General features: G+C 36.8%; 2 protein-coding genes and 1 long non-coding RNA gene across 3 annotated transcripts in view; 1 reads left to right on the top strand and 2 right to left on the bottom strand.

Annotated features, from left to right (window-relative positions):
- PKD2L2 (polycystin 2 like 2, transient receptor potential cation channel) overlaps positions 1–8795 on the bottom strand; it is a 40213-nt gene extending 31418 nt beyond the window's left edge. Inside the window, exons 1-5 of the mRNA XM_032592925.1 lie at positions 8765–8795; positions 7923–8024; positions 6205–6338; positions 4328–4584; positions 1210–1431 (exon numbers count right to left, since the gene is read on the bottom strand). Of these exons, the coding sequence (XP_032448816.1) occupies positions 1210–1431; positions 4328–4584; positions 6205–6338; positions 7923–8024; positions 8765–8795 (746 nt within the window). The remainder of the gene's footprint in view (positions 1–1209; positions 1432–4327; positions 4585–6204; positions 6339–7922; positions 8025–8764) is intronic.
- A 180-nt stretch (positions 8796–8975) lies between these two features.
- LOC116738026 lies at positions 8976–14283 on the top strand. The gene is made up of 2 exons (XR_004343532.1): positions 8976–9162; positions 13849–14283. It is a non-coding gene; the product is annotated as an uncharacterized LOC116738026 (long non-coding RNA).
- On the bottom strand, positions 10463–25820 carry MYOT (myotilin). Its single transcript, XM_030318805.1, has 9 exons — positions 25465–25820; positions 20632–20809; positions 19638–19742; positions 16269–16315; positions 15112–15244; positions 13879–14086; positions 11823–11988; positions 11258–11391; positions 10463–11033 (listed from the first exon to the last, which is right to left on the bottom strand). The coding sequence occupies exons 1-9, from the start codon at positions 25818–25820 to the stop codon at positions 10861–10863; spliced, it is 1500 nt and encodes a 499-aa protein (XP_030174665.1). The 3' UTR covers positions 10463–10860.
- Positions 25821–26271: the final 451 nt, after the last annotated feature.

The raw sequence follows: 26271 nt of genomic DNA, 5'->3' as shown, positions 1-26271 counted from the left end.
CATTTCTAGGATGCTGGGTACTGGTATATATTGTTTGAAATTTAAATTGTTCATTCTCGAGACAAGAATTCATACCTTACTAAAGAAGCTCATTCTGAAAGCAAATCAACGGATCTGAATGATCTGATTTAGAGGAAGTAATCAAGACTAAATGTTAGATCTGTGCAGCTGCAGAATGACAAGAAATAAGACTATGTGTTCTTAATATAAAACTGACATATTGTATGTAATTCTCCATGTTCTTGAATATCTTCCAAAACAATGAAACAATGAATATGATGTTGCTTTACCACATTTTTCATTATTGGCATAAGTTCATTGTATTTATTTTGAGGCCTATGATTTTAATCTCAGCAAACACACAAACTGGAAACCCTAACAAGGGCTCTGGATGCTATTTATTTTATTAATTCATTTATTAATTATTTAAAATGTTTTAATGTTTATTTTATTTTTTTAATATTTATTTATTTTTGAGACAGAGACAGAGCATGAACAGGGGAGGGTCAGAGAGAGAAGGAGGCACAGAATCTGAAACAGGCTCCAGGCTCCAAGCTGTCAGCACAGAGCCCGACGCGGGGCTCGAACTCATGGACTGTGAGATCATGACCTGAGCCGAAGTCGGCCGCTCAGCCGACTGAGCCACCCAGGTGCCCCAATGTTTTATTTATTTTTGAGAGACAGAGAAACATACAGAGTGCCAGTGGAGGAGGGACAGTGAGAGAGAGGGAGACACAGAATGTGAAGCAGGCTCCAGGCTCTGAGCTGTCAGCACAGAGCCCGATGAAGGGCCTGAACTCACAAACACTGGAATCATGACCTGAGCTGAAGTTGGATGCTTAAACTGACTGAGCCACCCAGGTACTCCTTCATTTATTTTTTAAGGAGGCTCCATGCCCTGAACTCCATGGGTCCTGAACTCAAGACCCTGAGAAAAAGAGTCTCATGCTCCACTGACTGAGCCAGCCAGGCACCCCTCTGGAGGCTTTAAAAAAAAAAAGTTACAGAGAGGGAGGGAGCCAAACCATAAGAGACTCTTAAGGACTGAGAACAAACTGAGGGTTGATGGGGGGTGAGGGAGAGGGAAATTGGGTGATGGGCATGGAGGAGGGCACTTGTTGGGATGAGCACTGGGTGTTGTATGGAAACAAATTTGACAATAAATTATATTTTAAAAAACCCAATATACTACGGTTTTGAGTCACTTACCTGATGATGCAAAACAGGTTTACGTTAGCATTGTATAACGAAAAATCAATGAAAATAACTCTGGTCCCTCTTGTGATCCAGCTGTTGAGTCGAAGGTTAATGAACTTGTTTTTTGTGTCAGATTTTGATTTTGATAAAGTGAAAATAAATCCCCCATTTCGGTAAACACCAACAAATCCCCAGTGCCAAGGGGAGCTACTATCAGGAGTAGAGTACTTCCATCTATTAGGTATAAAAAGAATAATGGAGAGATGAGAAAGCCTGACTGAAGTATATGCAAAGAATTTAAGCTAACCTTAAAAAAAAAAGCAGTATTAAGTATCACAGTAATTTTGAAGCAAGACAATGAGTTAAGGATTAAGATTTAATATAGTTTTTAAAGTTTATTTATTTAGAGAGAGAGAGTGAGGGAGGGGTAGAGAGAGGCAGAGAGAGAATCTCAAGTAGGCTCTGTGCTGCCAACGTGGACCCTGACACGGGGCTCAAACCGACAAATGGTGAGATCATGACTTGACCTGAAGTTGGACGCTTAACCTACTGAGCCACCCAGGTGCCCCAAGATTTAATATGTTTTCACTTTTTGGTGTGTATTGTGGGCAACACACTGGATTAGATGCTGTGAGAAAAGTTTTTTTTAAAAAATCCGTCTGTTGCCTCAGGGAACTTAAAATCGAGAGAACAATGATTTTTTTTTTTCTTTCATACATGTCTCTGTTGTCTTATGAGATCTTTAGGCTTTTTGTAGGACAGGAATATCAAGGGCTGTGATTTGGAAATATCTATTTCAGTATGGTAAAAGTGGGGCTTCATAGTCTGTCTTCGACAGGTCATGTACCATTTATAAATGTCAATAAAGAAGAGCTTTGTTACAATGTCTATATCGTTATAATGAAAGCTCATAAATCAGAGTAAAATGAGCATACCTAAATTGTTTCCATCCTTCCTACTTGTAACTTAATTATGCGATTTCAAAACATAAAGCCTTAACTCCTCATTTCAGTCCCTGTTCAGTTTCCTCAAACAGATTTGAAGGATTATCTGAAGATGCACTGCTTCAACTCATTTTTCTATCAATACTATGTTTGTTTCCAGGAGGAGGGATAAGTGGTAACACTAAGAAAAAATACTCAGATTTAATGACAATTTCATTGTTGTATTTTCCAGTGTTTTCCACATGGTTGTTAAAATGAAACAAGAACATTTATTATACCAACCTTCTCCTACTTCCAATTTTTATGATGTTTTTAATTAGTGAATGTTTCATTTTAGATGGACAAACAAGCACACATTGATTATTAATTTGGTTATTAGGGAATGATAAGTATTATGATTCCAAATCTGTAGTGTTAATTTTGGTATTTAAATTACTTGTAGTTGTTATGAGAATTTGCAATATTAGAATACCTAACAGATTAGTTTTCAGATTCCAGTTTAAAATGTGCAATTGAGTAATTGATTTATTTTGTAATTTTTCATTGAAAGAGAAGTAGTGTATAGTACTGTAATATTTAAGGCGTTGTGTCAGCATACTTACGCGTTTATTAGATTTATGAGAATTATACATTGCTATCCTATAGAATAGCCAAAAACTTAAACAAAGGAAAAACAAATCAACAAAAACCACAATGCAATGATTAATCTTGGGGCTATAGGAGAGGTTGTTGAACAAAAGAAATTTTAATCACTGTTCATATTTATAATATGAATCATTAATGGACTTGTTATCAACTTGTTAATTGAATTGTTAATCGACTCATGATTAACAAAAATTATGATTTAACTACAGGCTAAGAAAAGTGTGTGTTGAGGGAGAGACACATGACAGACGACTTTCATGACAGAGATGGTAGGTACATAAAACTGTAAAATCAAGTAATAGCAGTATAAAGCGCATTATTTAGAAATAGGATGTACAGGGGTGCCAGGGTGGCTCAGTCAGTCAAGCATCAGGCTCTTGATTTTGGCTCAGGTTACGATCTCGTGGCTCGTGAGTTCAAGCCACATATTGGGCTCGGCACTGATAGCGTGGAGCCTATTTGGGATTCTGTCTGCCTCTCTCTCTGTCCCTCCCCCACTTGTGCTCTCTCTCTCTCTCTCTCTCATAAGAAATAAATAAACTTAAAAGAAATAGGAAGTATATACCAAAAGAAACAACTAAAAGAGCTAAAAGGGGCTGCTTCTGAAGAACTGTGAATAGGAAAGGGTGGATATTTGTATTTGTAACATTTTGATAAGTATTAAATTAAAAAACTTGTTCTCTGCCCCCTATGATTTTCATAGGATCCTAAAAGCAATGATACCAGCAGTTTCTGTATTGAGGGGAGGAAATGTCAGTGGCTTTGGGTTTCATGTTTTCAGTACAGACAGAATTAGCCTCAGCCAATTTGGAGAACCCTGCTAGAATAGCTTTGGGAAGGCGTCATCAGATGCGGTGCCTCCATGGCATAACTGCTCCTTTTCAGCGTTGGCAATAACGGAAGATATTGCTGAAGTCAGCCAGAGTGAGAAAGGAGGGAAGCGGCGGAGCACACTTAAGACACTCCCTGGGGTCCCAAGAAGCATTTGGCATGGGTCTGAGGGAGTCTGGTCAGAGACTGAAAAGCTGAGTATTGTAAAAGCGTAGACAGATTCTTTACCCTGTGTCCGGAACGACTTAGCACTTCATATACCCAAGTTAGAAAAAAAGAATACTCTCTTATATCCTTTGGTAAACAAAATAACAGGTTCACTCTTACGTTTCTTTTTTTAAATTTTTTTTTAAAAGTTCATTTATTTATTTTAAGAGAGAGAGAGAGCAAGTAGGGGAGGGGCAGAGAGAATCCTAAGCAGGCTCCTCACTGTCAGCACAGAGCCCAATGCAGGGTTCGAACTCATGAACTGTGAGATCTCAACCTGAACTGAACCCAGGAGTTGGGCGTTTAACCAACTGAGCCACTCAGGCACCCCCACTCTTACATTTCTAAACACTGCTCCTCTGAGTCTTCCTCTGGTACGATTATTGAAATAGTCTCCCTACCTGCCAGACCTTTGTTGGTTTATTTGTAAAATATACCTATTTTCCCAGTTTTTAAAAGGTACAAAGGCAAGAGGCTAGAAAAAGTTACATGTAACTACTTACTCAGTTTCCTGCTTAAGGCCAAAATCAGACGTGTCTTCATTGCTAGAAGTGTATTTGTCATAACATTCACTCATCAAAGACTGAAAGGACGAATAGACCTTGCATGTGTTGTTGCGGACTCTTAGTTGACGGACTCTGGGCACTCCTAAAAGTATGTTCTCATAGTAGATGCGACTGCTGTTCTTTAAATTATACAAAGTCTTGTTCGTGTACCATGCGTCCCAGTACAGACCTTCCAAAAGGGGTCCTTCCATAAACTTCATATAGAAAGATAAATGTTATGGGAAAAGTATTTTCATGTCATTTGTATAACAGAATCTACATTTAACATTACCTTAAAAGCATGAGTCAGTGAGTGTATGAGTATGAAAATTATTGACCAAGCCACCATTAACATGAATGGAAATGATGATGTCGAGGAGGATAATGAAGATGGTTAATATTTACTCAGCCCTTAGGTAGTAGGCAATGCTCTAGTTCTTTAGAAATACTAACTCCTTTAATTCCACAACCTTTTACCCTTTCTTATATGAGGGGTACATCAACAACTGTCCCCTAAGAGTATCAATGCCCATAGCCATGTATTCATGATTGTCATGGCCCTAATTCAGAACTTTCCCTCAGAGTTGTCTGTGTTCCCCTTCCTCACTAACTCCAGTGGTGGCAACTGCTATTCTTGGCTCTGCCCTTCTAAGAGATCCCAAACCCAGGGTTCAGTTTTTTTCTTTTCTGCCTTTGTTTTCTTTGCCACTGGCCATGCATACTTCAAGACAGTACAATAAAAAAGAAGCAGGGTGATCTCCACTTCTAGTCTTGGGGGAAATTTCCTCTTTCTTTCATATTTCACCTGGTCTATACCAATGACCTCTAATCATCTGCCCTCATCTCACTCTTCCCCTCTCCCTCTCAGGAAGTGACCTTGTCTCTTTCATAGGTTTTAGATTCCTAGCATGACATTCATGATTTGACCTCTTGTTCAGTTTATAGTTTGCCCTTTCCATCTCATCTTCTATATGCCTATAATGCCAAACAAAGTGCCATATGTAGAATTACTTACAGCACGTACTGTTTATTCTTCCTAGAATGCCCTGTTACTCATCATTTTTTTTTTTTTTTGTTACTCATCCTTTAAAATTCAACTGAATTGTCATCACCTCTAGAAAACATTCCTATCTGTTCTTTATGTGCCCCAATGTTTGCGACTTGGGATACCTGAAACTTCTGTTCTCTTAATGTGAGCATCTTGCTAAGTTAAATGTAATGTAAATAACAAGTCTGTTCCAATGTTGATGGAATGATTCTCTCATATAGTTAAAAACACTATAAAGTTATATTCTACATATGTACTATTTATTTGATTATATACTGTACATTACTGTAATACACACAGTATAGGGCTGCATACCAAAATTATATATATCTCACTTTACAGGCCATGAAAGGATTTTTTTTAAAGTTTATTTTTTTCAGTAATCTCTACACCCAAAGTGGGGCTCGAGCCTATAACTCCAAGATCAAGAGACACTTGCTCTTCTGACTGAGCCAGCCAGGCACCCCCATTTAAGGATTTTTTAAGAATAATTTTCACTATACACAACTACAGTTTGATGCGGATCCTAACCCCACATAATGTTTTTCCAAATGCAAAGATAGTGTTAAAAAAAGTATAACTTTTTTAAAAGTTATAAAAACTCTATTACCTGAGAGCATAGGTTCTCAATATACATACTAATTGGTTGATTCTAAAAGTTTAAATAAATGATATTCATTTTTACTCATTCCTTCAACAAATATGTCTCCAGTGCCTATTACTTGTGCCAAGAGTTTGTTTATGCAATACCATAAGCTACTTCATTCTCAGTCACATGATACCTTACCTTCCAAAAATCAGTTATGCTGCGAATAGACTTAAAGTTGGTTCTTTCATCACCAGGCACAGAAGTGTCCAAAAATAGAGATGACATAACTTTGTTTAAGTAATACATATGTGGGTTTACCATGCCAAAAGTCACTAAGGAGAAGAATTTTTGTTTACAAATTTATCTTTAAAAAGTCAGTTTATCAGGATTAAAAGTTAGTTAGATTTTGTTCCCAATCTTGTTTTGAAAATCCAAATTTTTTCTTGACTAATTATAAAAGTAATTTAAAAAATGAAAATAGAAATATACAAAACAGGAAGAAGTTTCTTGTCATCTCACTGCTAGAGTTAGGTTTAGCACATATTCTTGAGATTTTTCTGTATGCCTACACATTTATAAAGAAAATAAGTTTATTTTCACAAAAATGAGATCGCATTATGCATAGTCTTCTGCCAGTTAGCTTTTTCTCTATTTTTACAGTAAGCAATATAATGGTAAATAGTTAAAGCTATGGACTTTGAAATCAAACAGATGATTTGAGTCCCATCATAAGGATAATACCTGATAGTTTTGTTATGAGAAGTGAGATAATGCATGTGGAGCACTTAAACCATGTTTTGGCACAAGATAAGAATTTTTAAAACTATTAACTAATATTCATTCTCTCTCTAGGAGTAGGTGGGTAGGTTTTAGAGAAGGGTATAGACTAACTGTGTCTTTTTTTTTTTTTTTTTTTTTTGCTAGAAACCTTTTAGTTTTTACAAGTATCTATCTTCAACATTACTTCGTGGCACATGAGTTTATGCCATGCTTTAATGTTCCATATTATTTCACTGTATATACCAAAATGTTAAACAAATCCTCTGTTGATGAAGATTTAAGTTGCTTTCAATTCTTCCTAATTATAAAAAGGTTTTTTTTATATCTGTGAATAATGGAATTATGATCTTTTATATTTTTCTGTTCCCCAAATGTTGTAATAAGCATTTAAAAACCAGTCTAAGCTGGAGTTGTCTTTTCACTCAAGATTTGACCCAAATTCACTCCAACTATACCAAGGAGTTAACGGATATATAATTGCCAATGTGTAGGCCATGTCAACTTGTGATACGTCTGGCCATTGAGCTTACACCTACTATTTGTTGGGCACTCAAAGGATAAAATACTCCTTAATACTGATTCAGTCAATGCTCTTGACCCACAGACAGGTGAAATGCAGGTTGATATGTTTTCCTAGTCTCCTTATTAAAGATTTGCATTGTTCTATACCTTCTGTGTTTGGGCACCAGCATACTTTACTGTTGTGCATTTTTACTATCACACAGCTGTGCAATAGGCCAGGGAAAAGAGCAAAGCAGACAAGACTAACTTCTTTGGCCTCATTTGTAGTTTGACCTATGAAACTGAGATAATGTATCAACATGGTTCTAAAAGACATCATGTGACAATTGCCAACTCAAGGGAATAACTGTACTCAAGAAAGAACTGACAACTAAAAGTAGTAACTCAATCAATGCTGACGATGAAAGCTTTTCATTATGTCTGCGACTTAAAGCTTTGCCCTTTAAGAGATGGAAATAGTGTACATCTAAAGGAATTTAAGATAGGTCTAAAATACGTCAATACTTTTTTTTAGAAGTCTTAGTCTGAAAGTCTATGGTTTATAAAGTACATATGTTTTACTTTTCACCTCCACATAACTTCTTAGTAGTGTCTTCATCTACATCTGTACTTACATATACATAGGTTTATTAAAAAAATAAAGTAGAGTGACAACTCCTGAAGTGTGGTTCTAATTTCTACTTCCTTTCTGTAATGCAGCTTAGGTTTCGGAGCCCCTGTGAGACATAAAACAAATTTTTTCTTTACATTATTATGTAATTTATAATGTATATAAGTAACCATGATGGAACTGTGTTTTCCACTTTTATTCTGATACACTGTGTGAAGGCAAGCTCCAATTGCTTCTGGTTATTTTTTTTATTCTCACTTTCATGAAGGAGGAATAATTACAATATTCCCATGGGGGTGAGCGGGCAGTCACTTTATGACTGTACACTAATGAAATTTATAACATGGACGTTTTCTCAATAGTCCCGTCTGAAAGTGAAAAAGCAAAATACAAATAAATAAATAAATAAATAATAAAGAAAGAAAGAAAAAAAGAAAAAAATTCCTCATCTTCACAATCGTTTTCTCTACCGTCTATATTGCTTCCTGGGAAGGTTGGATTCCGCTGGAGGGGTAAAGGACTTGGCCTAGGGTTCTACTGAGGTCACGACTCCCCAGACCAATAAAGGACTTTGGAGAAGGGCCTAGCGACGGTATTTGTACAGCAAATAACAGCTCCCAGCTCGAGCCTCGGGCAAAGGGCTGGTGCCACCTCCCCTCAAGGCTTCAGTTTCCGTCTGTGAAATGGGACCCCTGTCCATCCCGTCTCAAGGGGAGGCTGTGAGGGCTACACGTGCTGGAAGTCCTATCTCTGACATGAATAGATATGGCGCTACATAGTTACTATCAGGGTATGTGTAATTGCCAAATCGGCCCTGCTCCACCACTTCCTAGGATCATTCCTCACCGCCTCGGTGCCACCGTGACGCCTCAGCCATGGCCGACCTGGAAAACGACACCCGTTTGACCTCCCAGGTCTGCCGCGCCTGCGCGTAACTTTTCGACACGGGCCACCTAGCTCCTGCGCCTGCGCAAACCCTCCCGCTTATCCACCTGCGCAAGCCTTTCTACGAGTGACAAGCGCGCGTGCGCACCGAGGACGCTCTGGAAAGCGGCAGGCTGAGGCGGGGTTAGGAATTGCGGCGCTTTATCTCTGGCGGAGGGGCCGGCTTCTAGGGCAAATCTGGCTTCGGGCCTGGGGTTGGTGGTAAAAGTCGTAGTAATTAATTGTAACGGGCTACTGTTTCTTGAACACCTTTTACATTTATTGGCTTGTTTAGTCTTCACATCCCCCCTTCCTGAAAGGTAGGTGTTTTATCCTCATTTTAGGTCTGGAAAAGCAGAGGCGCTGAGAGGGTCAGTGACTTACCGAAGTCCACAGGTGGCGGGGTCAGGTGTGCAGGACGCCAGAGCCCGAGTGCCTGACCAGGTGCCCACGCTGCCCCTGCTGCCTGCAGACACCGGTTCTCATGAACCGAGAGCTGCAGCTAGAAGTAGCTCCCACCCTTCTTCCCACCCAATATGGCTAAAGAAAATGATGAAATAGATTTAAACAAAATCCAGCTCTGAAGTGATGAGGGAGAGTAGGCCCAACAGGAGTCCTCGGGAGCCCAGACTCACATCTGGCACTGAAGCTTTGCAAAGATGGGAAGGTTTGTAAACCAGCTATAGAAAAGACCAAAGAAATTTGGCTGTAAATTAAGGCATCCGAAAACCCGCCAGGATATGAGACAAGAGGGAGTCTCATGTTGGAAAAAAGGAAAATAAATTCAGTAGAAAGGCCCTAGGGCAGCCAGCAAAGAAAACCATCAAGCTATTTTTGGAAATAAAAAATAAAGCTTCTTTTGTTATTTCTCTGAAAGAGATGTAGAGTGATGTTTATAAACGCTATTTTATGTGCAGATGAAAAGCAAAACGAGGCCACACAGCAACAAGGGTCAAAGACTACCAATAATAAACAGGAGAGGCCTAGCAAAAGGCCGTGGCCAGTGGATAGGAGGCCTGAGAAGAAAGGGCTAGTGTCCTAGCTTAAGGACAGTATAATAAAAGGATTTTCCCATTCCTGTACTTAGACTCTGAGAGGCTCACAAAATTATGTTTTCTAATGTAATAGCTTATCTGAAGTTTAAATGTAGGAGGATCCCTCCCCCCCCTCCTCAAATATAGGTATTGAAATTTACATGAAGTAAAAGAATTAAGCAGTTGAATCTGCAGACTATTCTTGTTCCATTGAACTCGGTAGACTCAGAGGTCTTGAAGATTTAACGGATTTATTTGGTTAAAGCAAAATAACAATTTCAGGAGCGAGTCTGTCAGGATTTAAGTTACTGTGGTTGTTTCCTTATGAAATGGCAAACCATGGAATGCCTAGCTGAATTTCAGGAGGAATTGACTGAGCCGTAAATGAGCTTCATTAAGATACAGTTATAGAACATACTATTGTTGCTTTTCTGGAAATTGTTATTCTTAGGTTTTACTTGATGTTGTATAATATATAAACACCAAAAGTTACAAAGATCTAGACTTTTGTGAAGAGAAGACAAGTCTATTTTGAATATTTGAAATTTTATTCTCTTTTGACATTAAGCTTTGGAACACTCAGATAATCTATACCATGTTAGTATTCCTCTAAGAGAAAACGGGTAAAACAGTATTTAGAAAGCAGAACCAGTAAACCTTATTACAAGCATTAGATGTGCTTAAAAAGTTGATATTAATTCATAATCTGTAATTGTTAAATGTATATGACTTAAATGTTAAAATCTCACATTTTAAGATAGTCTTCTACAATTACAAACCCATATGCCCAGATTTTCCTTAGGCTTCGCAAACCAGAGAAGATAGAATGTGTAAGAGTCAAAGGATAAATATTATAAATATATATTAGTTATATTACCTAATTAAAGCCATAATCTGTTAATACAGCTATGGATTTATTTTAAATTTTAATTGAATATATTACTAATAGTGTAGTTGTTGTATTTCCAAATGTTGGTAACCTCATTAAAGTTCTTCACTTTCATAGAGTCCAGATTGAGCTGCCAGACGCTGAAATTCTCCTTCAGGGTTAAAAGCTTGTTTCACATCCAAACCTTTACCGTTAAGTGCTAAATATTTGCTGAAAGTTGGTCGAACACGTAACTGCTTAGGAGCCGGAAGAGTTTGCCTTTGATGGACTGAAATAGATCAAAATAGAAGTTGATTCAGAAAACATGTTCTAAACAAATGGGTTGCTCTAGGTATTCAATATCAGACAGGACAAGAAAAAAAAATCAGAACTGTTGGGGGAAAATCTCTCGTATTTTATACCAGACATTTTTATATTATGCTGAGATTGTGTTTCTTACTAAATCTTTCTGATTAAGTCCTTTATAACACTTGGGTTGATAGGGTGACATACCTGTAACATCTAATCTTGTGTTACATGTGGTCACTCCAGCTTCATTAACTGCAGACACAGTATACCACCCAGCATCTTTCTTGTTTACGTCTTTTATCAGTAAAGTGACTCTACCAGAGTTATCATGATATAAACTGGAAAGAAACAATAATAAAAAATTAAAGTATAAGAATTGATTTTCCTGTGAAAGTTTATTTATGCTGTCTGTGACCTAGAGTGCCAGACTGTAAGAAAATGAAGTATTTGGAAATTCTGAGCTGTACCTAGTCAGTGCCATGTAGCATTGGTTTTATTGAATTTAACCTCCCCCCACTTAATTTTGTTTGTGTCATCATTTCCTTGAGCCATCTTTCTTTATTGTTAGTAAAAAGGTAAGTCCTGGCCTACTTTATGCCTTATGTTTTTGATTAGTGGAATCTGGTGTAATGAGGTTTATTACATTTCTCTGCATGTTTTAAAAACCAGACAAAGTGAGATTACAAATGCATGCCATTTATAATGCATTTCAAGTACAACTGGATTCATCCCAATAAACTAGAGTTATGTCTAAAAATACTTATCCTACCTTATTCGATCAGTGTTGAATTGTACCATTTCATTATTTCTTTTCCAGAAAATCTTTGGTGGAGGTACAGCTGAGATTTGGCATTCTAGCTTCACTGAGTCTCCCTCAAAAACTTTTTTGCTTTGTGGTTTGTAGATAAACATTGGTGCTCTTCTATGTTCTTTTGCTACATATTAATAAAAAATTCAGGTATTTGAAATATTATAAAAAGAAAATAAGCCAAGCCAAGGTATTATGAAATTTGTATGTTGATACAAAAGTTTTAAAAAACACAAGATTGAAAGCTTATGTTTTAGCATTATTTTAAACAACATAGAGTACTATTTTGCATTATTATACCATTTAGACTTCTAAAATAGTAATGTTGCATTGAATTTACAATCATGTTTCATCAAAGAATTTAAGTTATATTCTCATTTATGTCTCTTCTATAAGGAGGCAGCATGAATGGTGGCAAGACTAGACAGCCTACGTTCAAATTCTCTATTTGCCCCACCAGCCATGCCAAATGGGAAAGATTTGTTTAGTTTCTCTGAGGCTCAGTTTTATCTATTGTAAAATAATTACAGGTATAGTGACTGCTCTGCCTACCACACAAAATTACTGTGAGGATCAGCTGAGATAATGAATGAAGCAGCATTTTGTAAACTGTAAAATAGTATATAATTGTCAGTAATTATTACATCATTTCTTTAATTACCTGAAGGAAAAGAGGAAATGGTATCAGAATACTGTAACCCTAGCTTTTCTGAAGGAGAAATGAAATTGGACAGATGCCTGCCAAGGCCTCTTTCAACTCTAGCATTAATAATATTTCTGGAGCTATTTGCACAAAAAGGATTTGCTCAAAGCTTAATCACTTGAATTGGATTTTTTTTTGATTCCCAGATTACTCGGTTTTCCCTTAGACTGAGGCCCATTATTATATCATAGAATAATCTTAAAGGGTTTTTCACTGATTTGAATAGAACACAAAATCAAGGATATTGTTCATCCTTTAACTTGATCAAGATTTTATGTAATCAGCAGTAAATTATGTCAAAGTATCTTTTCTGCAGTATGCCATGGCTTAAACCTTTACAAATGTAATATATATTTAAACCACTTAAATTGTAATATTTTTAAGTAGTATATAAGTTTTATAAGAAACTGCCTTACTGAAGACAAATTTGAGACAGTTTAGCCATACCTGTTTTCGAAAGCAAGTCGGTGTGTTTTTGTTATAAATAGAGACTAGTTTTCTATTAAACAACATCATCTGAGGCTAAAAGTTAACATTTATATCTCAGTTTTAAGTAATGTGTGATCATGGCAATGCTGGAAAAATAACAATCAGATTAATTTAGACGATAGATCAGAGAAGTGATTAGACTGAAGTTTTTCACTATAATATCCTTTAGTTACATCTAGAAATGGTTACATCTAGAAATGCTTATATAGTTGACTCTTGAACAGTACAGGGCATTGGGGCACCCCTCCACCCTGCCGCCATGCAGTTGAAAGTCTGCACATAACTTTTGACTCCTGAAAAACTTAACTCCTAATAGCCTACTCTTAACTGGAAGCTTTACTGATAATATGAACAGTCCATTAACACATATTTTCTGTGTTATATGTATTATATACTGTATTCTTATGATGAAGTAAATTAGAGAAAAGAAAATGTTATTTAAAAAATCATAAGCAGGTGACAATACTGTGTTATAAAAAATCTGCATGTAAATGGACATGCACTGCTCAAACCTATGTTGAATTGAGAGTCAACTGTACTGCCTCATTTGGTTTGTCTAAAATTGCACTATTTCTTTATTTCCTTTTGTGAAAAGCTTTGGTTGTAGGTCTCTTGTTGAAGTTTCCCTGAGTTTCTCTCAAAAATGCTGTCTGCCCCCTCTCCCACCCTGTGACTTTTAGATAAAAATTGGCATTCTCCTGGGTTGTGTAGACATTGACCTTAAATATGAAGTCCTGTGGGATTTTCCTTTTTAACACTTGCTTTTTTTTTTTTTTAATACTGCTGGATTTTAAGGAACTCTTGAAGATCCCTCTGATGGCTTACCCAGGACATCCAGCTGCACAGTAAAGGTGGCTTCTCCTGCTCTGTTCTTGGCAACACATGCATAGGCCCCTGCATCTGAAGCTCTGACCACTTCAAAGATGAGTGAATGAAAACCCTTTTCAGACACTATCATTTTGTGCAAGTCATCTGATTGAACTGGTCTTCCATTCAGATACCATGACACATCAGGAGCTGGCAGTCCGCTGACCTGGAAAGGAAGACACAAGAAGGAGATGACAGAATTTTAAATTATATCATCACTGGTACCTATTTGTCCATTTACAACTTTTAACAATTCTAGTATCTGGGTGGGTTTGTGATTGACAGTGCAAAGCAAGAGCTTAAAAAGGTGTTTGCTTTCAACAATGTTTAACAAAACAGTAGAAATTAAACTCTCGAAATCAATCTAGTATTTTCAGACTACATCAAACCACATCTAGCTCTTTCGTATGCACCATGAGGCCCTGTAAGGTGTCTCAGTTACTATATTTAGAACATTAACTTACGTTATATAGGTCTCCCCAAGAAGTATGAAGTGATACGGGTTTTTTTGAAAATGTGACTGCAGTTGAAGTCTCAGAGGGACATATGTGTGATGCTTGCTGATCTAATGGATGACTTTACCAAAGTAGAATGCTCTTGAGCTGTAATTCTGGTGTTTAAATTCCAGTTTAAGTGTTTTCTTATAAACCTTAACAATTAAATCCATACATGGACTTTCGTTCACAAGGAATCCAGAAAAACATTTTATAAGAAAAAGGTCTCCAAAATGAGAGCAATAAAAATGTAGGTCTTTCTAAAGATCACTTCTAGCATGAAGATCTCTTCTACGCCAGGTGAGCAGGTTGGCTTGAATTTCTTAATGGAGAATACTGCTTTAGAAATCTTATTGGTTTGATAGCTTCACTTATGTATTTATTAGGGGGTAGGTACTATTGTGAGTACATTATGTCTATTTACTCAGTTAATTCTCATAACAGCCTTATGAGGTACATTTGTTACTCTGCCATACAGATGAGACAAAAGCACAGGAAGGTTCAGTGACTTAGGTTACATAGCTGGAAAGTGGCAAAGCCAGGATTCAAACCCAGGTAAGCTTGGTTCCAGAAGTTTTGTTCTTATCCACTATACGTGCTGCTTGTTACAGTGTGTAACAGATTATGAAGAGGAAGAGGACACTTTTCAAAACAGTATCTTGTTGCTATTTTTCGTCCAATATTTTTACACTCTTACTTTGAAGTCCATTCTGCAGAATCTTCCTTCTTCAATTGACATGTTCTCTGGCACTTGAATGAAACGAGGTGGGTAAAATTTCTCCTGGATTGCATCCTGATCATTCACATCTCCCCTTGAGGATGATCTGCTTCTACAAAAATATTTTAATAATCACTATACAGGAAAGTTGTCATTGTTCTTCCTTTTGCACAAATATAGTTTAGCTATCATATTGGAACCCTCAGAGTCTATGCTATTTAATGTGTCAGTGTAATAACAATAGAGAGAGGCATATTTGAAGACTGTTAGAAATGGTAGCAATTTAGGAAGATCTGGTACAAAATATACATCTTTATTTCTTTTTTTTTTTATTTTTATTTTTTTTTTTTTTAAAATTTTTTTTTTCAACGTTTATTTATTTTTGGGACAGAGAGAGACAGAGCATGAACAGGGGAGGGCCAGAGAGAGAGGGAGACACAGAATCGGAAACAGGCTCCAGGCTCTGAGCCATCAGCCCAGAGCCCGACGCGGGGCTCGAACTCACGGACCGCGAGATCGTGACCTGGCTGAAGTCGGACGCTTAACCGACTGCGCCACCCAGGCGCCCCCATCTTTATTTCTTTTATACAGTGCTACAAATTGATGAAGAAACTGATCTATTAAAATGGAGAGTACCCCATGGACAATTCTTATCATATGCAATGATTTGGTAATTAGAATTGGGTTTTGTTTGTCATGAGATACTTGCTTAACGTGGACATGTGGTCCTGGCTTATTTGACCAAAACATATTAAAAACTTCTTCTGAGATAGTACTGACAATTAACAGATAAAAGACATTTTTTTACGTTTATTTTGAGAGACAGAGACTGCGTGAGTGGGGGTGGGGCAGACATGGAGAGAGAGAATCCTAAGCAGGCTCAGTGCTGCCGCAGAGCCCAATGCAAGGGTCGAACTTATGAAACTGTGGGATCATGACCTTAACCGATTGAGCCACCCAGGCACCCCTAACAGATAAAAATTTTGATCATCCTCTCGGACATTAGAAAAGTCACATTGTTTTTTATAAAAGGTATGTAGGAGGCTTGAAGTCTTTATAAATAATACAGTTTTAAGCTGAATATATTTTTGGTAGTAAAATAGATAGTTCTTTAAAAATAAAAAAAAATTTTGTACCTTACTTGTGATGTAGGAACTTGCAGTCGTGCGTGTTCTGAGTTGTGCTGTTTGAAATTAAAACAAGGTGAGAATGTTAATATGTGGTTACTAGCTTGAAATGAAGCAGAATTAAGTAGTCATAGCTGAAATGAACATTTCTTTGTTGGCTGTATTTGTGCCTTCATGGTTAATTCCATATACAGTTGATCCTTGAAATACACAGGTTTGAACTGCACAGGTTCACTTATATGTGGGTTTAAAAAAATTTTTTTTTAAGTTTATTCATTTTTGAGAGAGAGAGAGACAGAGCATGAGCAGGGGAGGGGCAGAGAGAAAGAGAGAGACACAGAATCCAAAGCAGGCTTCAGGCTCCAAGCTGTCAGCACAGAGCCCGAAGCAGGGCTAGAACTCCTGAACCATGAGATCATGACCCCAGCTGAAGTCAGACGCTTAACTGACTGAGCCACCCAGGAGCCCCTGTATATGGGTTTTTTTAAAGATAAAACATACTACAGTACTTTAAGTGTATTTTCTCAGCATTTTTTTTCTAGCTTATTGTAAGAGTGTAGTATATAATACATATAGTGTACAAAATCTATGTTAATCTACTTATCAGTAAGGCTTCTGGTCAAAAGTAAGTTTTTAGTAAATTGTTGGAGAGTTAGAAGGTACAAGTGGATTTGAATTGTGTGTAGGGGGGGTTGGCACCCCTAACTCCTGCATTGTTCAAGGGTTAACTGTATTAAGTACTTACCGTATAGTGCACTAACTTTCTAATACTCTAGCAAGTAATCCCCTGAATTAATAGGACTATTTAACAGGTATGGTACATGAACATTAGCTAGACGTTGAATTCATGGTAGTTCATTTTTCATATGACTACTTTACAACAAAGGGAGATGTGTTCCCTGGTGTATTTGAAATGGGAACACATGGTACAGATTGTCCTTTAGTAAAACAGGAATAGACATGAAGTCACTTGTGTTGGCAGTAGATACAAGGTATTATGCCCACTGCTCAAAAGTGCACCAACAGCAGTAAACACATATTAGACTGGAAAATGCTTCTCTTTTTAGCCATGGCACAAAATCATGATAGACACCATGGAAGCTACGTGTAGAGCTCTGAGAAGGTTTGAAAAACAACATTAATTACTTCCTGGTTAATAAAAGTTTATTTAATTTAAGCAAACATCTTTTAGGATTTATATCTGAGTACCAGAAAATTATTTCCATTTGAGAATAAAACCAGAGATTGATGGAAATCCTAATTAATTGATCAAATACTTAAAGCTTATTTTGTGTATTTCACTGTGCTTGGCACAGCAGGGGAGATAAGTGAAAAATCTCTCCCTATCCAGATAGCTGAAAAACACCTATAATCTGAGTATACATTACTTATTTTGTGATGAATATGTTTAATGTATTTGGTCATTTTAATTTTTTTTTTTTAATTTTTTTTTTCAACGTTTTTATTTATTTTTGGGACAGAGAGAGACAGAGCATGAACGGGGGAGGGGCAGAGAGAGAGGGAGACACAGAATCGGAAGCAGGCTCCAGGCTCTGAGCCATCAGCCCAGAGCCCGACGCGGGGCTCGAACTCACGGACCGCGAGATCGTGACCTGGCTGAAGTCGGACGCTTAACCGACTGCGCCACCCAGGCGCCCCTATTTGGTCATTTTTTTAAAAAAAAATTTTTTTTTTCAACGTTTATTTATTTTTGGGACAGAGAGAGACAGAGCATGAACGGGGGAGGGGCAGAGAGAGAAGGAGACACAGAATCGGAAACAGGCTCCAGGCTCTGAGCCATCAGCCCAGAGCCTGACGCGGGGCTCGAACTCACAGACCGCGAGATCGTGACCTGGCTGAAGTCGGACGCTTAACCGACTGCGCCACCCAGGCGCCCCTTTGGTCATTTTAAAATAAAATTCTTACAACTCTAACTTTTTTTGGCTAGTCTTAAAGTTCTCTACACAGAATGTCAAAAGAACAATTCACTTATCAGATCAACTAGTTTTTTTGGTAAAAAGTGAAAATAATTTAATTAAACCCAAAATATCCAAATTAAATTGTTTGCTTTTTCATATAATAATGATTTGAATATGTATATATTCATATTAAGAGGTGTAATATTTCAGTTTTATATAATTTGATAACATTTTTTATTGGAATGTTTGAAGTATACACAAAAATCTAAGATTTATCTTTTCAGATTTCATAATATGTTTTGCTGCTATCTCTTTTCTTGGTACTGTTACCTTCATTTTAATGTTTTTAAAGAATGAATGAGAAAAATAATACATTCTTGCCCTTGAAATCATACACTGAATTTATAAGGTAAGCCATCAATATAACATTGTTTTGAGTAATTTCTACTAATAGAGGTAGGTTTGCATCCTATTCTTGCTGTAATCTGTACCAGTCCAGAGTAGGTGCTCCATGTAAATTAATTGAATGAATGAATGTATGAACTGTTCATTAGCCAAAAAGAGGTTTAAGTTCTATTTTCAGTTTCTAGTTACTTGCATTGTTAGATCCTGCTCCATCCTTTTTAGTAGGTCTTGTTGCATTTAACAGAAACAAAAATCCTATTTTCAGTTTCCTGTACTTAGGATAGTGGAGTCTTGGGTATCCTCTTTCATCCCTTTGGTGTCTAGTTTCTTGTGAACTTTTTGGGAAGAGATGAGAGGTAACTACAGAAGGAAGACAGGAGTAACCGTTCTGTCTCTCCAACTGAATATTTCTCTTTAGGGTTACATTTACGTGTTAGAATGAAGTTGATAAGCATATGGGATATTCACTTTATGCCCTCTATAAGGTTTATACGTTCGTGGAAAGGATCCTTTTGTTAATATCTGAGCCATTACTCCAGGCTTTTTGTTGTTGTTGTTTGTTTTGTTTTTAATAAGCATTTTTGAATACAGAAGCAAAGGGAATTGGATATTTCATTAGTTCCACAATTGTATTTTAAAACATTGAAATGATTAGGAGCTTATTATGAGAAAAGGTTATAATTACTTTGGTTTAGAGTTTTAACTTCTGTTAAAGATTTATAATTCATAAATTATCCATGTGGACATTGGAAAAAGAATTCTAGGTGTAATGGACCCCTAAATGTCCACATGCAGAGTGACAGTGTTAACCTTCTGGTGTTTTGACTTTGTGACATTTCATATGCAGATATTAGAACACCAGAAAGTGGAGTAAAAATTTAAATTTCTCTCTATACATTTTGGCCCATCGTGGCCTCTCCTTTTTATATCTAATGGAGCATGGAAGTGATTGACTTTTGCTTCAAATGATACATATTAGCATTTGGAAAAACAAACATTTAAAAATCACTCAAAAGAAAAATACTCCAGTTAGGTAAAGATTATTTTAATTTACCTGTGGTGAATGTTGTGCCTCACTGTCATTTTGAGCTTGAAACACAGCAGCTGCATTCTGTGGTCCTAGCAATCTGCGAGCCATCTTCTCCTCATATGTTAGCCGCTTTGAAGAAATCAATCATTAAGGAGAAAGTAACAAGATTTAATAAAAGTTGTTTGTGCACCTTTACCTTAAAACCACCAAGAATGCTACCAAAGAAGTATAGTTCTGTCTATTGAATTAGAGATAAATACTCTGTTTTAAAACTTTTTTTCATTCAAAACATTTCCCTTCTGTTCTAGTGTCACTTTCACATCTGTAATATTCACTTCTGTTTTCCTCTTGCTCCTAGGAAAGGCAGGCATAATCCCCCTTAAGTAAGGCTCTCCCAAGTGAAGGGAAATTCTTCATGTTTTTTGTTTTGCATGTTCCCATTGACTCCATCTTTGAATATAGCACTGTATATCCTCACATTGAGAAATAACTTTTATTAAATGAACACTGAATATTTTGTTTAATTTCTGGCTTGAAAGCAGTCCATCTGATATGTTATATGTGTTTGGATTGAAGACATACAGTACTGTTTCAAAGATAAGTGACTAATACAGTGGGTACAGTAAGAGTTCTCTCATAAATATCATGGCTATTTGTCCAGTCATATACACCAAGGTACATGAAGAAATCAAGGTGACTGACAATATCTTCTATTGTTTATTTGGTCATCAGACATATTTTATGTGAGAGTAATGCTTAAAGTGGAAAATCTTCAAATTTTTTTTTGCTTCATTCTTTTGTTTTTATATTGTTTTACATTCTTCTTTTGCATCCTTCTTTTACTACTGAAAACCAAGAGGTGATTTCATGCAGAATGTTTGGTATTGTATCCAAATACTCTCTCTTTTTAGATAATCCTATCCCTTGTGGATTATATGGGCAAAGATTTGTGAGACAGAAAGGCAGAAATATTTTATAGTTTAATTGGCTTTTTATAGAAAATAGACATTTTGCTTACTTGATTTCCATTATGAAGAAGGCTGTCCTTGCATTTTAGCTTTCTCTCCAAATCTTGAATCAGAGCTTCTTTTGATCCTTGTATTTCATGGTCAGGAGTCCTTGGTGTGGGTTTATTAGCATTTGCATTTTGGGATGGTGTAGCACTTAGAGGTTGGCCAACTGAGGGTTGTTGATAGCTTTAAAAAGAGAAAAGTTTTTATTGAAGTTTTTATTTATTTAGGTAACCTCTATACCCAATGTGGGGCTCGAACTTAGGATCAAGAATTTATATACACAATGGAATACTACTTGGCAATGAGAAAGAATAAAATATGACCTTTTGTAGCAATGTGGATGGAACTGGAGAGTGTTATGCTAAGTGAAATAAGTCATACAGAGAAAGACAGATACCATATGTTTTCACTCTTATGTAGATCCTGAAAAACTTAATAGAAGACCATGGGGGAGGGGAAGGGGAAAAAAAAAGTTAGAGAGGGAGGGAGGCAAACCATAAGAGACTCTTAAAAACTGAGAATAAGCTGAGGGTTGATGGGGGGGTGGAAGGGAGGGGAAAGTGTGTGATGGGCATTGAGGAGGGCACCTATTGGTATGAGCATTGGGTGTTGTATGGAAACCAATTTGACAATAAATTTCATATTAAAAAAAAAAAAGAGTCATATGCTCTTCTGACTCCTGACTGAGCCAGCCAGGCACCCCAGAAAAAAAGATTTTTAAAACAGATCTTCAAAGTACAATGTGGTACTAAAATAGACTTGACCTCATTTTGTTAGTCACTTTTAGATAGTTGAATCTACCACCACTTAGTACTGGTAGTATTAGAGTTATTAAAAATACTAATTTCCTAATAATAGTCAAGAAGGATTTAATAAGAATGGTTACCAACTTTTTTTTTTTTTTTAAGTCTTGCCAAATTAAAATTTAGTGACAGGAGGAACAAATTAGATTAGGTGTAAGAGGGATGTTCTTCCTTAAAGATCTGCCATAAAGAATTGAGAGTAAGTCTAGTTACTGGCAGCTTGTGAGCCCTTCCAGTCTTGTAATTGAATTTGGTAAATTTGATTTGTGGGTAGATACTGTTCTCAGTTCCCTGTGATCTCATGTTGATAGTTTGAAATTGATGGTGTTGGGAGTATCTACACCAGGGAAGTAGGTAAATACCACAAATCATGGCTCCTTTCTCCAGAGCTGTTAAACATTCTCTAGTGTAATCACTGGCACTTAGCAAATATTCTTTTGCTTTGAATGGAGTGTACAGTTGTCATAGTCTCTAGCTTTCCTATTAATTTCCAGTTCCTTTTAATTTCCTATTTTACAAAACTCAAGTGTGGTACTATATAACAAGTAGCTTTTACAGTAGCTGTGGCTTCTTCAACATTGCTAAAGTGATTTTTAGAGAAAGAAAGGAACGGTTAGGGGAGGAAGGAGAAAGAAATGTAACCTGAATGAGAAGAGGGGTTTGGGGAAAAAGAAAGCAAATTTGAGTAGCAGTTGAAGAGTTTGGTTTACATCTGTATTTGAAGTTCTAATCTAAATTATCTGGAAAGATGTTCTTCCTTCTCTCTGAGTTCTCCTGTTGATTCTGATAGAGTATAGGAGTAGTACTTAGGAACTCCTGTATTAAATTTGTAAGGTGGCTTGCACTTTCACAGTTGTTTGTTCAGATTTCACCTAGTTTATTCATTTTGTTCCCTGCAAGTGTGCGTTTATATCTGTTTAATGTGGGAAAACTGGCCACTGTTTTCAGTGAGTATTTTAGTATTATCATCATAAACATTCTCCAGTTATCAAGATGAGGCACCCTGGGTCTGTTCTCTGACCTGTTCCTGTTCAGATGTCCTCAAGGATCATTAACAAGAGCTTATAAGCTAAGTGGAAATGTATCTCTTCCAAGAGGAGCCAGAGTTTTAATTCTTGCAGGCTTTGGGGACTTGGTTAGTAATCTCTAGATTATAAACATACTCAAGTAAAAAAAGATGACTTATTACTCACCATTGTAATGTTTATTTTCAGTAACACAGAGGCTGGGTATAGGGGATTCACTTGAATGAGTGAATGTTTTTAATTTGATTCTGGATGCTCTGTATTGAAAGTTGATGGTGCACATTTCTCCTCCTTACATTACAGACATTCGGGGTTGTTTATATTAATCCTAAACTAAAAGTCTGATTTGTTCAGTTAAGTAAATAGCCAAATGAAATGTTTAAATAAATAGTTGTGTTTGTGTTTTCAAATTTTATTTTATTTTTATTTTATTTTTTTTAAGTAGGCTTCATGTCCAGCATGGAGCCCAGCACTGGGCTTGAACTCAACAACCCTGAGATCAAGACCTGAGCTGAGACCCAGAGTTGGATGCTTAACTGACAGAGCCACCCAGGCACCCTGTTTTTTTTTTTTTTTCCCTTAAGATTGAATTTTCATGTCAAAGTGGTAAAATTCCTTTGTCTTAAAAATCTCCTATTTTTCTAACTATATGGAGCTATAATAGCCTATTTTTTTAATGTTAGTCTACCATCTTTATAAAAGTCACATGCTTGTTAAAGTGAATTAGAATTAAATAAGTTTGTTTTTTGACTGTTATAATATTATGCAGTATATCTGAGAAATCCTGAAGGATTATCAAAATTGAGCCTGAGAATCACTGATGTGTATTTGACCCAGTCACTTTATTCAGTGAATACCCTTATCAGTTTACATAGCCTAAATGTAAGACAAGATATCTGCTCATATTTATAAACTCATATTCTTGCATTCTGCTTTATAGGTCTTTTTTTTTTTTCTGTCATTACACTTGATCTTAGCGAAAAGGCCAAGAAGCGAATTTTTTTTTTCTATCATTTATCACCGAAGTCCTTAATTTTGTTGTAGGTCATAAAACTGAATCACCAGGCAGGTAAGGCACACTTGCTGAATGTCACACAGCAAGCTTTTTGAATGGACTAATTAGAATTGGAGTTCTCCTCAAAGTCCAGTCTGGGGTTTGATTGACTGAATAAAATGTTTGCTTAAGGGTTTCCTACTGATGAAAAGCTAAATAAAGCTTTCAAAGCAATCTAGGTCAGAATCCAAGGGATTATTTTCGAAGGCAGGGCAAACTTAAGCCCACCATAACAATGAGGGAGTTGTGCACAAATGTTCAAAGGGCCAGAGCTTTCCACCCCGTGCAGCTGGACACTGAATGGGTATCAAGTGGCTGTGGGAAGATTAAAAGAGTTATCTATGGTTGCTGCAAATGGAACAGCTAAAGCTGTATCTTTGATCTCTGGTTTGGGGACCTCCTATGCTTTATTTCTTATCCTCCATTTTTGCCTTTCTCTCTTAGTTCTGTGTACAGAGCTAGGAACATGGTTGAGGTTCACTAATACTTATTTGATGGCTCTCTTTTCTTAGCAGATATTTGGAATAGGATTGAAAGACTTTACTAAGAAAAATAGTAGAGTCAGAAAACGTTATTTTAGATTTAAAAATGCTCACGTAGGAAATTTGAAAAATAATGGAAAGCTAGATGGAAAATGATCATTTGGCTAGATTGTAACCAAGAAAAATCTACGATGTGTGTTAATGAGTGTAATAGGAATTTTGGAGGGAAGAGAAAGAGAGGGCTTAAAGTCTTCTTTAAAAAAATATTAGGTCAAACCTATGAGAATGCCATTTTTGTAGGTGAAAAATAGTTGACTATCAGCCATTTCAAATGGTTCGTCTTAGTATCTGTAGGATTCTAACAAATGTTCTTGACTTTCCTCATTTTTTTAAAATGTTGAAAATAATTCTTTGCAGGTTGAATTGCTGTAGTCCATTCAACTTAATTTCCAGAGTTTTCACCAATAATAGAAATCTCTACAAAAATTAGCTTCTGGGGAATAGTGAGAGAAATTATCAAGAATCTAAGCAAATCTTTTGATAAGCCTGCAACAAAACATATTCCATCAGGCAGTTTTTCAGTTGCCTCAGATTTAATTATCTGATGTTTTAGCCAGGCAAGGGACAGGAAAACTGATAGCTCTCGGTTTGCATAAGCACAAAGTATTCAGTTCATGTTTTAAAAAAAGCACAACCACTGTGTCCTTATTCATATCAGGTTCTCCTAGGATAGTTTTAGGCTTTGGAAGTAGTACATGCTTGCATAAGGCTCCAGGTATTCTTCTCTTTATTTAGACAGGACAATCAGCTCAACTCATTTGAACAAAGTGTTTTTTTTTAATTACCAAAGGAAACGCTAAGGTCATTTATCTATTCAAGCCTTTCTTCTGATCATAGCAAGGAAAATTCATATACTTCACTATTTGAGTACCAGATTTTCATTAATTTTTTTTTTTTTTTTTTTTTTTTTAGCCAAGTGGATGCTCAGGATCAGAAGGGAAAATGGATAGGAAGAAAAGACTAAGACTGAGAAGAAATTTAATAGTCTCTGCTTATGTGAGAGGAAATCCTATCTGAGGAAGAGCAGACAGGTGTTCTTCATCTCAGCTGAGCCCAGAACGCAAGCAATTAAATTTATAGCATGATGATCTTAACTTAGAACTGGGAGAATAGTTCACTGTTCTTGACTATATTAGAAATCTTTTTTTGAAGATAGAAAATTATAAGTAAGTAATGTATGGGGTAATAGGTGATTTGGGTTTAGGATAGTCTGGACACTAGAGAATGGGTCAGATGACCTCTTACTGCCAGCCCCCTGGTTCAAGGTGTTTTAGGAGAATTATGAAAGAGACCTTGAGGTTTCATTGCCTTTCAAAATACTAAATAGTGAACTAGAGCATACTCCCCCACACTCCTTAGATACAAACTCAGTGTATATGCAGTATCTATTCATATATAAAAAAAATATACTTACTTGGTGTCCACATTGGAAGGAATTTTACTGCTACTATATTCAGACTGCGATGGTAATATGGAGCTGAGGAAGCTGGCTGGGGACTGGTTATAGGTGGCTGTAACCCTTTGGCCTGGGTTGGAGGCAGCATGCTGCTGGGGAGAAGCAGGGAAAGCAGAGGAAGACATGGTGATGTGAGAGCTCACTGTTGAGGAGGCAGAAAATCTTTGCTCTGTGCATTGGCGGGGCTGGATGATAATGGAAGACTGTTTGGTCTGACTAGAGTAGCTGGAGGTTTCCGGTCCAGGAGGTTGCAGTCTGGAGCCACATGGGTTTTGGGTTTGAATGAAGTGTTTTGGACGTTCGTAGTTAAACATGCTTAGCTGGTATATGGAAGATGAAGGTAATTTATTACTATAATGATTTGTTCCTCGAAGGGTGGGGTCCTGAATTTGGGGTGGCAAGCCTGGAATCACAGAAGATCTCAAGGAATCTGAAGCAACCGTGGTCTGCCCCTCCTTGTTGTGATCCTGGGAATACTGTGCTCCTGTCTTTGATGGAGTGGCCTCTTGAAGAATATTGTTCCTTCAAAAGGAGAAAATGATTCAATTAAAGTATTTGCATAAAAAACAGTACTGTTTAACATCTTTAGGAGCATATATGCTGTTTTGGGGGGAGGCTTAAATGCTTTCAAGGTCACCTCAAGGTGGACCTTTCCTGGCTTCTAGACTTCTTTTCTTTATCTCTGTCTTTGTACAAATGACTTTTCTCCTGAGAACAACAGCAACAAAAAAAGTATTCATTAATGTTGGTTTGCCTCTGGGTGAT

The sequence above is a fragment of the Lynx canadensis genome, chromosome A1 (assembly GCF_007474595.2).
Source record: "Lynx canadensis isolate LIC74 chromosome A1, mLynCan4.pri.v2, whole genome shotgun sequence".
NCBI classification, from domain to species: Eukaryota; Metazoa; Chordata; class Mammalia; order Carnivora; family Felidae; genus Lynx; species Lynx canadensis.
The sequence above is the reverse complement of the archived record's forward strand: the minus strand, read 5'-3'. Positions and strand labels throughout refer to the sequence as shown.